Below are 16,725 nucleotides of genomic sequence, written 5' to 3' on the forward strand. Positions count from 1 at the left end.
GCAGCACTTTAAAAATAAATCAGATGATCTGGCAGTTAATCATTGTTTGTGGAACCTAAATCTATACAACTTGATTGCAGCATCTCTGGCATTACAATAATGACAGCACTGCATAAAGTTCTTCATTTTCTGTAAATCATTTTGAAGCATCCTGAGATCATACAAAGTGCTATTTAGTTTTCTCTTTGTAATGATTCAGTTCTCAATTGAAATGAATCAAACATTCTGGTTTGATTTTCCATACTAAGTTTCACTTTGTAAAGCTACACTCCCTCCCCACCTCAGTTTGACTTTGTTTGTTGGTACTTGAGTGCGTTGACTATGTTTGCATAGCAAACAAGTGAGTGAAGACTCATTAGACTCTGAATCCTGGGATGCCGGGTTGTCCTGAGGAAAGATTGAGCAGATTGCTTGTATAAACATTGGAGTGAATGGAGGGTTGATCTTATTGAAAAATTAGATTGAGGGTGCTTGTTGGACTGCAAGGAGGGTGCTCCCTCTTGAGGGGCAGCCTAGAACTAGGGGGCGCTGTTTAAAGTTTTCGGCTGGTGCAGTGTACAGGTGCTCTCCCCACTCTTTGTTGCCCCCCCCCCCCAATGATAATAGAATATGATCAATTACCAGCAACTGACTGGGTGTTTTTGTAAAACAATTCAAGTTTGCACTGATTGAGTATTAATAATATAGCACAGGCAAAGTTATTTGCATGATTTTCATTGCAATCAATTAAAGATGAGGCGTTAGAGAAACTCAGTAAGTCTGGCAGCATCTTTGGAGAGGGAAAGAGAACTAATGATTCAAGTCCAAATGGCACACTTTTTTTGGGACAGAAGAAAGGTGGAAAAGTCTTATAACATTGTAATTTCTGCTTCATTTAAATAAATTGGAGTCCAAAGTGTATTTTTCCGAAAAGATTGGGATAAAATAATTTTGAACATTTCAATGTAATTGCGCTTGAGATTGAATGTTAACAGTGCTGTATGACTCACTTTTCTTTATTTTACCAGGTGAACGTGTCTTGTGTTTCCACGGGCCATTGCTTTATGAGGCAAAGGTACGTGATCCAGAAGCTCTCTTATTCTGAAGGGTTTTTCTGCTTAGTTGAATGGAATTTTATTTTATTTTAATGACCAAATTACCTTTAGTCTGTTCTCTTGGTCACAAAAACATCTATCTCTTCTGTTCAATGAAAAAGCTGTAAAAAACAATTTGAAATGTAATAGTGTCTGATCAATATGCTGTGTTATAGAGAATTTAAAATCAGAAAATTGCTGAAAATACACAGCAGATTTATTGTATTGAGGTGAGAGATAAGTAATGTTTCAATTATGGATTCATCAGAACTGAATCTAGCCTGCTTACATTTACAATTTTATCTGTTGGGCAGCATGTACAACTTCTTCTAACGTTGTACTGCCTGTGGAGCTATTTTTATTGAAAAACTTAGATTTCTTTGTCACTTAAGAGTATTCCAAATTTTTTTAAGGCAAACTAGAAGTACTAGTTAGTTGTTTCTAGGCTTGAGTTGCATGAGGACAAAAGAATTCTGATTTTTGTATCCTAGTTTTAGACCCCTACACAAATCTTGATTTCAAATGAATAAGGAGAACAGTGTATTTGCAATTCAGGATGAATGATCATATTGTTACAGAGCTTCTCTGAACTATTTAAAAAGAGAGACAGATGAGAACGGTTATCATTTGAGGTGGAGCAATAACCTTGAGGTAAGAGAGGGATGCTAATCAGGCAAGTTTTGTTCTCCTACCCTGTACAGAGTGCAAGGTGCTAGAACAGCATGTTCACATTTGATTTAAGAATTTAAATTTGCTGGTGAGATTTGGGCTTTATAAGAATTTAAATTAAAAAGCCTTTGAAACAAAAGCCCTTTGAAGTTATGTTCTGCTGTTAAGGGAATTTTTTTAGTGCAGAAGCAGCAGTGAGGCCAAATATCACAGGTGAAGGAAATTAAGGGTAAAAACACCAAATAAGAGATGCAATTACTGACTCGAGGGAATTAAATCTTTGAAGATTTGAATTATGGGACAATAAAGAATTTGCATTTGGAGAAGATAATCTTCATTTATGCTGGAAGGAGATTTGAGGTGAATGGTGTGCCTGCATCTGAAAAATTAATTGACAATTAATGTCCTCCAATGAGTTCAGAGGAAATTGATGCAAAGGAACTGAACAGAAGTGAGAACCAACCTTAATCCTCTGGAATGATAAAAGAATCATTAGATACTGGAAAGGAAACAAGGCTACAATGAATATAAATTGCAAGCCTGAAACAAATCTGGAAATAAACATCAGGTTTTTTGCATTTGAAATGAAAAAAGTGATACAGAGCTGGCTGAAAGGTAGAATTCCGAGGGTGGTGATGAAGGGTTGCTTTTCACACTGGAGGCCTGTGACCAGCAGTGCGCCACAGACATCAGTGGGTCCGCTGCTTTTCATCACTTATATAAATGATTTGAAAGTGAACATAAGTCTGGTTAATAAGTTTGCAGGTGACACCAAAATTGGAGACGTAGTGGACAGAAAGGAAGGTTACCTCAGAGTATAACGGGGCCTTGATCAGGTGGACCAATAGGCCAAGGAGTGGCAAATGGAGTTTAATTTAGATAAATGTGAAGTGCTGCATTTCAGAAAGGCAAATCAGGGCAGGAGTTATACACTTAATGGTAAGGTTCTGGGGAACATTGCTGAACAAAGGCACCTTGGAGTCAAGGTTCATAGTTCCTTGAAAATGGAGTCACAGGTAGATAGGATAGTGAAGAAGGTGTTTGGTATGCTTTCCTTTATTGGTCAGAGTATTGTGTATGAGAATTGGAGGTCATGTTGGTGGCTATACAGGTCATTGGTTAGGTCACTATTGGAACACTGTGCAATTCTGGTTCCCCTGCTATAGGAAGGATATTGTGAAACATGAAGGGGTTCAGAAAAGATTTACAAGGATGTTGCCAGTGCTGGAGCATGAACCATAGGGAAAGGCCGAGTAGGCTAGGGCTCTTTTCCCTGGAGCATCGGCGACAGGGGTGACTTTATAGAGGTTTATAAAATCACGAGGGGCATAGATAGGGTAAGTAGATAAGGTCTTTTTCCTGGTTTGGTGGAGTCCCAAACTAGAGGATACAGGTTTAGGGTGAGGTGGGAAATTTATAAAAGAGACCTAAGGGACAACCTTTTCATGCAGAGGGTGGTTTGTGTATGGAATGAGTTGCCAAAAGTAGTGTTGGAGCTGATTCATTTACAACATTTAAAAGGCATCTGAATAGGAAAAGTTTAAAGGGATATGGACCATGGCACATGGGACTCGATTAACATAGGATATCGTGTCAGCATGGATGAGTTGGACTGAAGAATCTGTTTCTGTGCTGTACATCTCTATGACTCTATCATTCTGTATACCAATTGTGGAAAAAAATAGCAACAGAATTAGTGAATAACAACCATATTGTTATAGAAATGCAACCAATACATGGGTGTTGCTCAGCAAGGAAACTACCTCTTCTACCCAGTCCAGGCATGAATGCAGACCTCACTGTATTGAGTTAACTTGTAAACATCAGGGCAGAATCACATTTAACAGGCTGTTTGTCTGATATATATCTTGACTCAATTGGTTTGTTTCCATAATCCTAAGTACTTTTGTCTGACAGAAGTCTGTCAATCTTTCATTTTTTTTTCAAATTTCTTCTTTGGAAAGTTCTAACAAGTTATTTAATTTGGGGATGTACAATAACTATGGTCTGGTAAGCATCATCTACTCAAGAACACATAATACAAACCTGTTCGTAGATGATGAAAACACAATCCTTTTCTTCTCCATGTTGTCTTAGTTAGACCGACTAAAGGGCTAAAGACTTTTTCTAGTCAAAAAGGGATTCTGATGAGGATGTATTCTCTTATCTCAAGTGCTAAATAATTTGTAATAATGCTTTTCCACAATTTTCTGTTTTAGCGACAGTGATTTCTGGTTTATCAACACTTGCATTATTAAATCTCTCCTTATCAATTTATGTTCTGTACTGTGTTCTTCATGTGCCCACATTAACCTGTTTGTTATCAAGGATGGAAGAGTTATTTTGGTTCTTTCAGCTTCTGTGCTGCCAACAATATATCATCTGCAGGTTGAAAATACAAGTCTTGTCTGTCTGAGTAGTCAGGGCTTTATCACTCAAACTTGAGTTAGGTTTGCTAACATGGCTGATATTTCATGGACCTTGAGCAACAGTTTGGTCATCCCTGGTAGTACACTTGTCTCTTTTGACGCCTGGAACCAATTTACACCATTCATCATTGACACCTTACTTGAAGGTGGATGTGTTTGCTTTGGAGGCTGCTCAGAGGAGATTCACTTGTTTGATTCCAGAAATGAGGGTTTTAGCTTATGAAACTGGTGGATCAGTGATTCTGAAAGATTGGAATTACATGCATTTGGACAGGTAAGGAATAAATAAGGACAGTCAACATGGTTTTGTGTGAGGGAAATTGTATCTCTCAAACTTTGAGTTTGATGAGGGTAGAACGATAGATGTTGTTTACTTGGACTTTAGTAAAGCCTTTAATAAGGTTCCATATGGTAGACTAATTAGGTCACATGGGATATGAGGTGCGTTTGCCAATTGGATATAACATTGCTGTTACATTATGAGAAAAAGGGTGATAGTGGTGGGGAATTGTTTATTCGACTGGAGGCCTGTGACCAGTGGTGTTCCAACACCGACCCTTGTGGGTCCACTTTTGTTTGTCATTTATATAAATGATTTGAATGAGAACATAGAAGGCATGGTTAGTAAGTTGCAGATGACACCAAAATAGGTGGCAGTGTGGACAGTGAAGAAGTATGTTTAAGATTGCAGAGATCTTAATCAGTTGGGTCAGTGGACTGAGGAGTGGCAGATGGAGATAAATTTGGATAAATGTGAGGTATTGCGTTTTGGTAAAACAAACAAAAGTTAGGGCTTGTATAATTAATGATAGGGTCCTGGATGGTGTTGTAGAACAGAGATCCCCTGCGATTCAGGTACATTATCGTTTGAAATTTGCATTTTGCACAGTTTCCTTTATTGCTCAGACTATTGAGTTTGGGAGTTGAGATGTAATGTTAAGTTTCCAACAGGATGTTGGTAAGGGCTGTTCTGGAGTAGTGTGTGCATTTCTGGTTGCCCTGTTGTAGAAAAGATATTATTAGACTGGAGGGCATTCAGAGATGATTTACCAGGATAGGGCCAGGAATGGAGCGTTTGAGTTAAATAATGTCTAGATTTTAGAAGGATGAGAGGAGACCAGATTGAGGTATAGAAGGTATTAAAAGGATTGACACAGTAGATGTAGAGCAGATGGTTTCCCTTGTGGGGCAATCTGGTACAAGAAGCCATAGATTTAGGATAAGGGATAACAGATTTACAATAGAAATGAGGAGGAATTACTCTTCTCAAAGGGAAGTTAATTGGTGGAATTCACTACCTCAATGCTCTTTATGCTGGGCCATTGATTAAATTTAAGGAGATAGATAGATTATTAATTCGTAATCACTTAAAGGGTTGTGGAGAATGGCAAGAAAGTGGAATTGAGATGAGATTAGCTGTGTTTGTATTGAAAGGGAGTGCAGGCTTGAGGTGTTCAATTGCCAATAGCTACTTTTAGTTCTCTATATCGTTGAAGGTGCTGACTCTCACCAGCCTTTCTTTCACAAGTATTTGTATGTCTTGTAAACAGCAAGCAGGAATGGCTTGACAAGGTTCCTGGAGAGCAGTCACGGTGCTTTTACCACACATACCAACTTGGGTCCAGACATTTGCAAAGACTGAGTCTTTTCCGAACCTTGTGCATGCATGATGACCAGTGTAACTGTTCATTGTCATAACACTTCAGAGTGACAGTTTTGGGAAAGTGTCATTGTTTATCCAGTTGCTCTCATTACATAGCAGATGTTATGCATTTTATTAGCTGCTTCAAGTTTTATTTGCATAAAGAGAACTTGGGCAAAGAGGGTTTTGATAACTTAATCCACAGCATAAACATAAAGTAAAGGGTTTTTCAAATTAAGCTTTGATTTTCCAAAAAACTTCATTTCCTAAGCAGATGTCAAGGTAAATCAATGGGTAACCTCCTTTTGGAATGGAATGGCATGATAAGAGGAATTCTCATTAGTTCTAAACACCCTTTTTAAGAATAAACCCTGTTAGCATCCCAGCCTCTTCGCTTTTCATTGGTGGTCTTTGGTCATTGATAGAGATTTAGCAGCTGGACGGCCCAAAGGTTTTCTTTTCATTCCCTCTAAGGATGACAAATGCTAGCAATAATCCCTTGTCACTTTTAAGTGTTTGTCCAGCGCAAACTGATGCTGAAATTCTGTCTTCCTGGTTTATTTATCCTTTGGGGTATTGTCAGTAAATAGGAGCTGATTTCTTGTCTGTTCCTTTCCCTTATGAGTATTGTATTCCATTTAAGATAATTAAGGACAGTACTATAATGGTAACTGAATTTCATTACTGAGCGCATCCAAACCATTTTATTATGTGAGAATGCTGGGCTTTACTGGTATTTTGAGAATTACATTTGATTGTTTTAGTTTCTGCCAAGTTCTTTTTAACGATATTAAGTGAAATGCGATGGTATTCTGGCATTTTTACCAACAATTTTGATTCAGTCTGTTTCTCTGTGAATCCTAAATCAGTGTGATTTCTGATCCGGCTTGTACTGTTTAATATACACATACTGGCTTGGGATCTATGGGTACAACTTTGTATGTGGAGATTATTATCTATCCCTACAAAATTCACTCCACATTTTGATTTTATTTATCCAGGGCTGCCACCCAGTGGAAATGTTTGGTGACTTTAATGTCAGAATATGAAATTGTGGCCAGCATCTATCATGGTTAAATTCAGTCTTTCCTAGATCAATGGAAAGAGCACCATATCTTTGGGTGTGTTTGGGGAGTATTTGATCTGTCATTGCAGGCTTGGAAGAAGAGATAAGGGACACTGCCAACCTGTTTAGAATGGAAATAATTTCCATACATGATCTCTCACTCTTGGCCCTTTTTCTTGCAATGTTAGTTGCTGATTAATGTGTGTACATTTGACTTCAACATCAATTGAAATATTAATGCAAAATATTTCTTGTATGATACATTAAATCTGTGGAATTTTTGGGTATAATGTGATTTAATGAGTGCTGAACTTAATCTAGTTAACTTCCATTAATTTGTTTTTTCTGTTGCAGTGCGTAAAAGTTGCTATAAAGGACAAACAAGTGAAATACTTCATACATTATAGTGGCTGGAATAAAAAGTAAGTATTAAATATGAGAGACAGATTGCATCTAAAATTGTGAATTTGCTTGACTGGGAAGGGTAATATCCAAATGCTTTAGGAGAGGCTAGAATTTTGTGATGTTAATATGATCAATGCTACTTCTGTGGCAAACTTCAGTGACATAAATGATTGGAACTGTTTAGATAGATTACTCCAATGAATGAAAACCACTGTAATGGTATTTCAATTGCAATTAGAGGCCATGTGAAGGAAGAACCCTAGCTATTTTTACTCACCACTTGACAAAAATTTGGGGTTTAATTTGTTTTATCATATTAAGGGTACATTGTGCAAACACCAAATTTCTTTCTAACCTTGAATTGTAAATACTGCAGCCTCAGTCTAAGTCGCTCATGTCCCTCAATTTAAAGATGACATCCACATGGGGTTTCAGGGTTCTCCTGTAGCTCTGAATGTGACTTAAGAAGACTGATTTTTGAACAACAGCTCTTCGTCATATCAGATGAGACATCCCATGAGATATTGGAATTCAGATTGCAGGATTTGCTGCTTTTTATTTCTTTCTGTGCTGTCACCCTGCTTCATCATTTTCATCATTGTCTTTGGAGTTTGACTCAGAATGTAGCTTGATGGACACTTTATCAGCATTCTGAGCATTTTGTAGCAGACTCTTCCTCTCTGTCAATGCTGCTGTGCTTCAAGGGAAGTTCCTAAATGTCTTTGAAGTGTTTTCTTTGCTCTCCCTGGAGTTTTGACAATTTGAGTGTTGAGAAAAGACAATCCAGACACAGTGGCCAGCCTGTCAGTTATTTTCAGGGGTTTTACCTGAATGAATGACCCGGCATCAGGAAACCCATGATACTAATACTTGGAACACTTTCATGGCTGAGGATTAGCCACGATCAAAATGAATGGCAGATCAGGCTTGAATGGCCTACCCCTATTGCCTACATTTACCAATGCAAGAAAAAAAGCTGGTTTTAAAATCAGTTATAGATTGAAGGAAGTTGATGTTGAACTGTAGGATGAGTTCCTGAAACTTGATGGAGGATATTTCATAGCATTGTGACATAAACACAAACTGGAATTTTATGCACCTTCTGCCTTGAAGTGGGAAAACAGACATGTGGTAGGAAGTGTAAAATCAGGTGGCAAGATAGGGATACTGTGTCTATTTGTCTTTAGTGGAATTTTGGTGGGGTGGGGGTCATCTCTCCAAAAAAGATTGTAATCACAGTTATGACTGGCATTTCCTTAGCACCTCTGGCACTTCTGTATTGTAATGTTTTTGCAATTTGGGAAGGAATGCTGTGAATTTGCCAGACCATTTGTCAACAGCCTTTATCATTGATCAGATTAAAACAAGTCAGCGTGCATGATTTCACTTGCCTGTTGCACTTACAATGGGGTTGTCATGGAATCTGTTTGAGTTCTGTATGCAGCCCTCACCTCTTGAAATATCCACAAGTCGCAAGGAGTCACTTGACAAGAAAAAATAGCTTTTATCCGTTGCATTAATGTATTTTTTTAAACTTGGAGATTATAGATTCTTATCTGCTCTGTTCATTTCAGGTGCTTACTTGGCAGGATCTCTCTCAGTACATTCGGCTCTTCAAATTAAGCAGCTGTACCCCAGATAGTATCTGGTCAGTTATTAGTATCTAAAAACTGATCACAAGCAAAATGATTTACACTAATCACATTTTCTAAGCTTCATTGATCTCTCTGGTCAATAATTTAGTAAATGTCCATGTAAATTTCACTGTAGTATTCCATTTGCATTTTGCCATTAACGTTGAACAGACTAAAACATAGCCATGACCATGTTGAAAGTTCAACTGTTGGAGAGCTGAAACATTCATTGAGAGGAAATGGAACAGTCAGAAGCTAATTTAAGCAATTTCAAAAGATCCTCCTTAGCCATTGCTAGGTGAAAATCGACTTATCTCTACAAGTCAACCACAGAGTTTTAAAAATATTGTCAGTCTGCTCCCATGTTATGTTGGCTGAATCATGTGCAAATCACACACCTGAAGTAAGTAGTGTTGGTTATAATATGAAAATTACACTGATAGCAGCCATTGGTTATTTTAATATTTGAACAGATGCTGAATGTTTGTAGTCAAAATGCTCAGAGCAGCACTAAGGTATGTAGTTTGTATTTTCTGGGGGGATTGGGTGTGTTAGGGAGGTGTACAAGTGTTTTAGGCTATCATTTTGTTTAGAAATTCAGAATTTGTCATCAGAACTGTAGGACTGAAAATAGCAGGATTTTTTTTTAAACAAAGCTCTTCAAACAAATGAGCTCTGTCAGATATTCATCTGGCACGGTTTTGTCTCCCACTGTTGATCTGGCTTCAGATGCTGGCCAGGTATTCCTTTGCAAAAAGGAGGAAGGGTGAAGTACAAGTTTATAGCTTTTGCATGACGAATGTGGTTGGTTTATTCTCAGAAGAGGTTTGGATTCTATTTGTCTTTTTGACCAAAGAATTTTGCAAGGACACTTGGAAGGGAATTTTTTCTGATTTGAAGTTTTTGGATGGTAGTGATGTCTGGGGATTTGTTGAGCTTTGGTGTGTGGGGTGGTGCTGAAGTAGGGTTTCATTTGAGTCCTTTATCAACGTTCTCTCTCTAAGCCAAATGGCTGTGTAGCAACCTGGAGGTTCTCCAGCAGGTGGAAAACAATTAGGTTATTGCATGTTTGCAACTGTGTGCAAAATATCTATTGGAGGTGCACAGCTAGACTTTGACTAAGGACATGCTTGACTTGGTATTAAAGTCTCTGAGACATCTGTTGACCCACGTGCTGTTTAGGCTCATGTGCAAAAGTTGCTTGTGCACTAAATATTTAAGGGTTGCAGCTGTCTGGACCTCGCCCTGCAAAGTCTTCACACATCCAGAAAGAGAGAATCACTTTTGTTAAGACGAAAGCTACTGAAAGGAACTGATTTAATGGTACTTGGTCTTTGTATCAAGATGATTGTGCATTTTCAGTAAGGAGTTTATAGATTGCAAAAATAAAAGTACTATATGTAAGTTTATTTTTAAAAAATGGTGACAGCAGCAAATGACAGCTGTATTTTTCATTCATGGAAGTGACATGCAAAGAAATTGTGGTGCATAACTGAATATTTTAAAGCATTTTTTAAAAAAGAGACACATAGATAAACTGCAAACGTTATTGCTGTTAGAAACATTTAGTCAATTAGCCATTTCACAACAATGTTTTCATTTTGCACGTACCCTCAAAAATAATTGTAAGATGTTTCTATCTCTTTATTACAAAGTTGATGCCTTGTCATAGTGCCCATGACCCTAGTTCCTTCAACAGTAACAAATGTAAATGTTGGTATGTTGGAATAGAGTTGAGTCCTGAGAATGTATTTTATTAGGTGAATAGGTTAGGGTAATGAGAAAAAATACCAAATATGTAATTCTTTATTGTTTCGCCTATTTAAACAGCTTAGGTGTGTGGTACCTTCAAGATTTCAGGTATTGTAAAGACTAGTTAGAATTATTTTACTTAAGACTAAAATGAAATGTCATTGTTTTCCATGCTGCTTCAGACTTATTTTCACTTTATTTGGTTTCTGAAGCTCAATAAACCTGAAAACAAGGTTTACTAAGAAAATGAACGTGTGAAGAGAGATAAGTGTGAACTTGTTGGAAAATTGTAGCACAAACCATTTAAAATAAAAATGGAGAATATCTCTTAAATTTCTTCTTCCAAATGTAAACATTGCATTGAAGTCGGGGAAATGTGCCAAATGTTCCCAATTCAGACCTTTGTATGCCAAGTTTATTCAGTCTTGTCTGTTTGGCACAATTTTGAACCTAACTTCCTGAATTTGCAAGGAAAATCAGTCAGACAGGCTTCCCACATGTCATTGGCTAGGGCATATGTGCAGGCCACCAGCTGAATTAAGATCAGGTCATGTGAGATCCATCGTCGTCAAAAGCCTGTCAACATGTGTTAATTGACATGAGGAATGGCTGTTTGGTTGAGAAGATTGCTGGATCTGTGACACTGAGATCTGGTACCTTTGGGAAGGGAGGGAACAAGATTTTGCTTGGGTTGAAGTTGAATCAATGTGACAAATGAGCTTGTGTGAAAACTGTTAATGATAGTGTTTACTGATATTAATGCTGGACTTGTACTATTTGACTGGCTTTATAATGAGATGTCTCATAATGTTAATATGAAATTTTAAAGATTTTTGTATGTATATTTAAGGAGGGAGGATGGGCTTGAGACTGACTCCTTTCTAATGCGGTGTCAGATTACTATTAATGTTGATAAATTATTCTGCGTGTACTGCTTTTCATTTCCATAGAGTTCTTTATCTAATTTTTTCCATCAGATTGAAATGTTTTATTCACTACTGCAATTCACTCTGGTAGAAAGCAGTGAGTTTACTTTAGGTAATCTGTCTTTAACGATCCACTAAAATCAGTGCTGTCGCTGCAGTTACTTGTATTTGCATACCACAATTTAATGTAATGGAACATCCTGCACCATTTCTCAAGGTGAGCATGGCGAGAGCTAGAATGAGACAGCTCAGAACGAGACCATTTGACTAATTATACATGTGCCAGCTAATTGAATGATCTATTCCTTTATTCCCATTGTGTCCTGATTTCTTTACGTACACTCTCAAGTTCTCCCACATCCAGAATTTATCTTTTCAATTTATCTATTGAAAGCTATTATGGAAAATGCTTCTAGCTTCCTTTCAGGCAGTGCTTTCCAGATTGTAACCATTTGCAGGCTTTTTAAAAAGAAACTTGTCACTTTTGGCTATTTGCCCTTAAAAGCAGAAAGTGACATTATAGAATCCCAGCAGTGTGGAAACAGACAATTTGACCCAACTGGTGCACACTGACCTTCTGAAGAGCATCCCCCTACCCTACATTTCCCATGGCTAACCCACCTAGCCTGCACATCCCTAACACTATGGACAATTTAGCATGTCCAATCTACCTAACCAGCACATCTTTGGAGATGTGCAAGACCATCTGCATGGTTATCATAATGAGTTTGGATGATTGTGTGAAAAGCTGGGAAGAAATGTTGAGCACAGAAAATATATTTTAATTCAGGTTTCATAATTTGACATTCAGAATGTTCAAATTGGCACATTACGTTTGAAAGTAACTATTTGCATGCATCACATAAAGCAAGTTCCCACAAAATGCGGCTGCTGATTGAGCAGTTCTTATTATTGATGACTTGTGTTGAAAAATGAATGTTGGCTGGCAAGCTGAATAATTCCTTGCCAAATTATGTCATTGTATCCTTGGATGCCCACATGGAGCAGGACCTGGCTTTTATATGTAATCTGAAAGTCTGCAGTGTGTGTCGTGAAATGTTGGTTTGAAGATGCATTCTAAGCCTGGGATAGGCTTGAATCCTATTGTTTGGGTACGAGCATTGCTAACTGAGCCAAGCTGATACTACATATCAATGCTTGTTTGCAAGATGGCACTTGATGTGGCCAGAAGCTTCCAAAATATAAAGGTATCGACTTCATGAATTATAATTTCAACCTGTAACTACAGTACAAAATCCAAAACTTATTGGGCTTCAAATACTGAAATTTGTACAACTGTCCTTGTACCCAAACATTTATTTATTTTGCAATGATCTTCTTGAATGACGGATGACTTGAGGGACTGAATGCTCTCCTGCTCCTAGTTCATGAGTCCACACACTGAAATTTGCAATAATATTAATGGTGGAAATGTGAAGTTTGCGATTTCAGTGGCTCTTTCTCTTTATGATGGACAATATCTGGGATTTGGCTGTCTTGATCAAATTTGTCTGCAGTGCACCTTGGGTGATGTGATTCTGATTTTAGAGATTCATATTTCATTTATCTGCAAATGCCTTGCCGTGACAACTTGTCAGGATGATGTAAGTGTCAGGTTAAATATTATTGTATACAGACTGTATGGAGTTTGCACGTTCTCCCCGTGTCTGCGTGGGTTTCCTCCGGGTGCTCCGGTTTCCTCCCACAGTCCAAAGATGTGCAGGTCAGGTGAATTGGCCATGCTAAATTGCCCGTAGTGTTAGGTAAGGGGTAAATGTAGGGGTAGGGGTGGGTTGCGCTTTGGCGGGTCGGTGTGGACTTGTTGGGCCGAAGGGCCTGTTTCCACACTGTAAGTCTAATCTAATCTAAACTTCTATAACACACTCGGGCCTTTTGGGTAATCCAACATGGAGAACGGGAAAAATGGTGGCTGTAAGAGCTGCTCCTTTTTTTTTGAGGTAATTTAGGTGTTTAAGATGATTTCCTCGAATTCCAGGAGCAGCAATTGCTGTTTTATAAAGTGTTGTGTTGTTTTGGAACTTTGGTGAAAAAAGATCAAAACAACGGCACTGTTAAAAGGAAGAAGACAGACAAAAGCCAGTGATCACATGATTAGAGAGGGAGAGAAACAAACCTACACTGCTAACTTACACAGCAGTGAATCTGCACAGTTATTGCCTTTGCTATTTGAGTTCATTCATCTCTGGACATTGGAGTGTGTCTAGGAAAAATTAACAAACAGCGAAATTTCACAGCTGACCTTGGAGGAACAGGTGGGGTGAGCTCACAGCACAGGAACAGAAAAGTGCATAGTTATTAACATGTAACCTTGCTGTAAGTCTACAGTAGTGAGAGGTGGGTTCTTTGTTGATTGTGTTTTGAGAACTGTCTCTTTATTACAGTTTATATTTTTAAAATTTAATCACTCAGTTAGCCTGGAGCACTTTTTTAGAGCAAAAAGACAATGCTATTTTCTGCTCCTTCATATCAACAGACCCAAAGATGGTCTTCAGTAGAGTGATATACTCTTTCTGTCGGATGTGGGAGTTTAGGGAGAGTTTTCATGTTACTTATGATTGTCTGCAGTAAGAGTCTTTGGTCATGAATCCTATCAGGTCGCATGATTGGTTGGAGCGGCAGTTAGAGGCAATGAGGAATTTACAAGAGTGAGGGGTCGTGATGGATGGCAGTAATAGGAAGGGAGAAAAGCGACAGATACGGTCACCTAGATGGGTTAGCTCCAGGAAAGGTAGGAGGGCTAGGTAGGTAATGCAGGAGTCTTCTGTGGCTGTTCCCATCTCAAACAAGTATGCTGCTTTGGAACATGTAGGTGTGATGGACTCTCGGGAATGTAGCATGAGCAGCCAGGTTTCTGGTATCGAGATTGGCTCTAATATAAGGAGGGGTACGTCGGGTTCCAAGCAATCGATTGTGATCAGGGGCTTTCTCTAGTCTGAGGTGCAGACAGACATTCCTGCTGCTAGCAGTGAAAAATCAGAATGATGTGTTGCTTCCTTGGTGCCAGGATCGAGAATATCTCCGTGAGGGTGCAAAATGTTTTCAAAGGAGAGAGGGGCCAGCAAGAGGTCATTGTACACATTGGAACTAATGACATAGGAAGGGAAGAGGATGTGATTCTGAAGGGGCAATATAGAAAGTTAGGCAAAACTTTAAAAAGGGGGTCCTCGAGGGTAGTAATATCTGGATTACTCCCAATGCTACAAGCTAGTGAAGGTAGGAATAGGAGGATAGAGCAATGAATGTGTGGCTGAGGAACTGGTACAGGGGAGAAGGGTTTGCATTTTTGGATCATTGGAATCTCTTCTGGGGTAGAAGTGACCTGTCCAAGAAGGACAGATTGCACCTGAATTGGAAGGGGCCTGATATACTGGCAGGGAGATTTATTCGAACTGCTTGGGAGGATTTAAGTTAGTAAGGGGGAGGTGTTGGGGGTGGTGGTGGGGTGTCATAGCAATTACAGAAATGTGGCGCAAATGGTCAGACTGGCAGCTTAATGTTCCAAGGATACAAATGCTATAGGAAGGATAGAAAGGAGGGGGAGTGGCCATTTTGATAAGGGATAGCATTGCTGCTGTTCTTGGGAATACGTCCAGGGAAATTATTTGGGTGGAACTGAGAACTAAGAAAGGGATGATCACCTTATTGGGATTGTAATATAGACCCCCTAATACAGAGCAACCTCGGTTATCTGAACATGAATTATCTTGAATTTCGGATTATCCGAACAAGATCTCAAGGTTCCATAAAAACGTTACATTAAAGAGGTGTTATGGACACTGGTTGTGAGTGGGAATTCTGAGTGCATCAGCAAGGAGGGTGATGGGTTGACTGCATCACCATATGGAATTTTAAGTGGTCTAATGTTTATGGAGTGCGGAAGGGTCTGTGGTTGAAGGATGGTCAGAATAGCATTTCAGTAATCAAATAAGATTGCAAATGAATGGATAGGATTTCACCTGGTCTGAAATGGTGAGTGTGTTATCAGAATTTTGAATGATCTGTTTCAGTTTGAAAGCTGGCAAATGAAGTGAAATCAGGATGAGTGAAGAGTTTATATTGAATGATGAAAATGGTGATTTTGGTATTTCCAGTATTTTAATTGTCGGAAATTATGACCAAGCAAAATTGCCAAAAGTATCCATATTTACTTAGCCATAACTAATTTTAAGGGTTAAATATTTACAGTTAAAAGTTACTTCATGCTAGATATAATTATTTTGACTCTTATACCTGATGTGAGGCATAAATGTCATGTCTAAAGATATATTCGTCCAAGATTGATAAATTGACGCTAACAATGTACATTTAATAGACATCTCATTTGAAGTGTACATAAAGCTATGATTGGAGCAGTGGAGCAAGAAACAAAATCACTTCAAACAACAGCGACTGGATATTTTCTTGAAAAAAATAATAACCAACCTCCACCTCAATGAATTTTATTTACACGAAAAGTGATTTTATTTGGAAAATATTATGAATTTTTAAGCAATATCCAGTGTTAGTATATGTTTTGTCGATTGAATAAAATAAAAACTGGAAATGTGCTTTTTTTGTCGTTTTTTTACGTCCAGTATGGCTTCCTTCATTTGTTCAGATAACTGATCTGATCATAATCCGTAATCCAAACAAAATACTACCTGCCCATCTCGTTCCGATAATCAAGGTTGTTCCGACAATGGGAAATTGAGAAACAAATTTGTAGAGATCTCAGTTGTCTGTAAGAATAATAGGGTGGTTATGGTAGGGGATTTTAACTTTTCAGGCATAGACTGAGACTACCATAATGTTAAGGGTTTAGATGGAGAGGAATTTGTGTGTACAAAAAACTATCCGATTCAACATGTGAATGTACCTACTAGAGAAGGTGCAAAACTTGACCTGCTCTTGGGAAATTGGGCAGGGCAGGTGGCTGAGGTGTGATGGAAAAGGATAGACCGGATCTAAAGGTTGAAATTCTAAATTGGAGAAAGGCTAATTTTGATGGGATTAGGCCAGAACTTTCAAAAGCGGATTGGGGGCAGATGTTTGCAGGTAAAGGGGCATCTGGAAAATGGGAAGCCTTCAGAAATTAGATAACAAGAATCCAAAGAAAGTTACATATGCAA

General features: G+C 38.4%; 1 protein-coding gene across 1 annotated transcript in view; it reads left to right on the forward strand.

The window, feature by feature from the left end:
• morf4l1 (mortality factor 4 like 1) overlaps positions 1 to 16,725 on the forward strand; it is a 57,015-nt gene that overhangs the window by 4,205 nt on the left and 36,085 nt on the right. Inside the window, exons 2-3 of the mRNA XM_060853369.1 lie at positions 1,008 to 1,054; positions 7,234 to 7,301. Of these exons, the coding sequence (XP_060709352.1) occupies positions 1,008 to 1,054; positions 7,234 to 7,301 (115 nt within the window). The remainder of the gene's footprint in view (positions 1 to 1,007; positions 1,055 to 7,233; positions 7,302 to 16,725) is intronic.

This window comes from Hemiscyllium ocellatum, chromosome 39, assembly GCF_020745735.1.
Source record: "Hemiscyllium ocellatum isolate sHemOce1 chromosome 39, sHemOce1.pat.X.cur, whole genome shotgun sequence".
NCBI lineage: Eukaryota > Metazoa > Chordata > Chondrichthyes > Orectolobiformes > Hemiscylliidae > Hemiscyllium > Hemiscyllium ocellatum.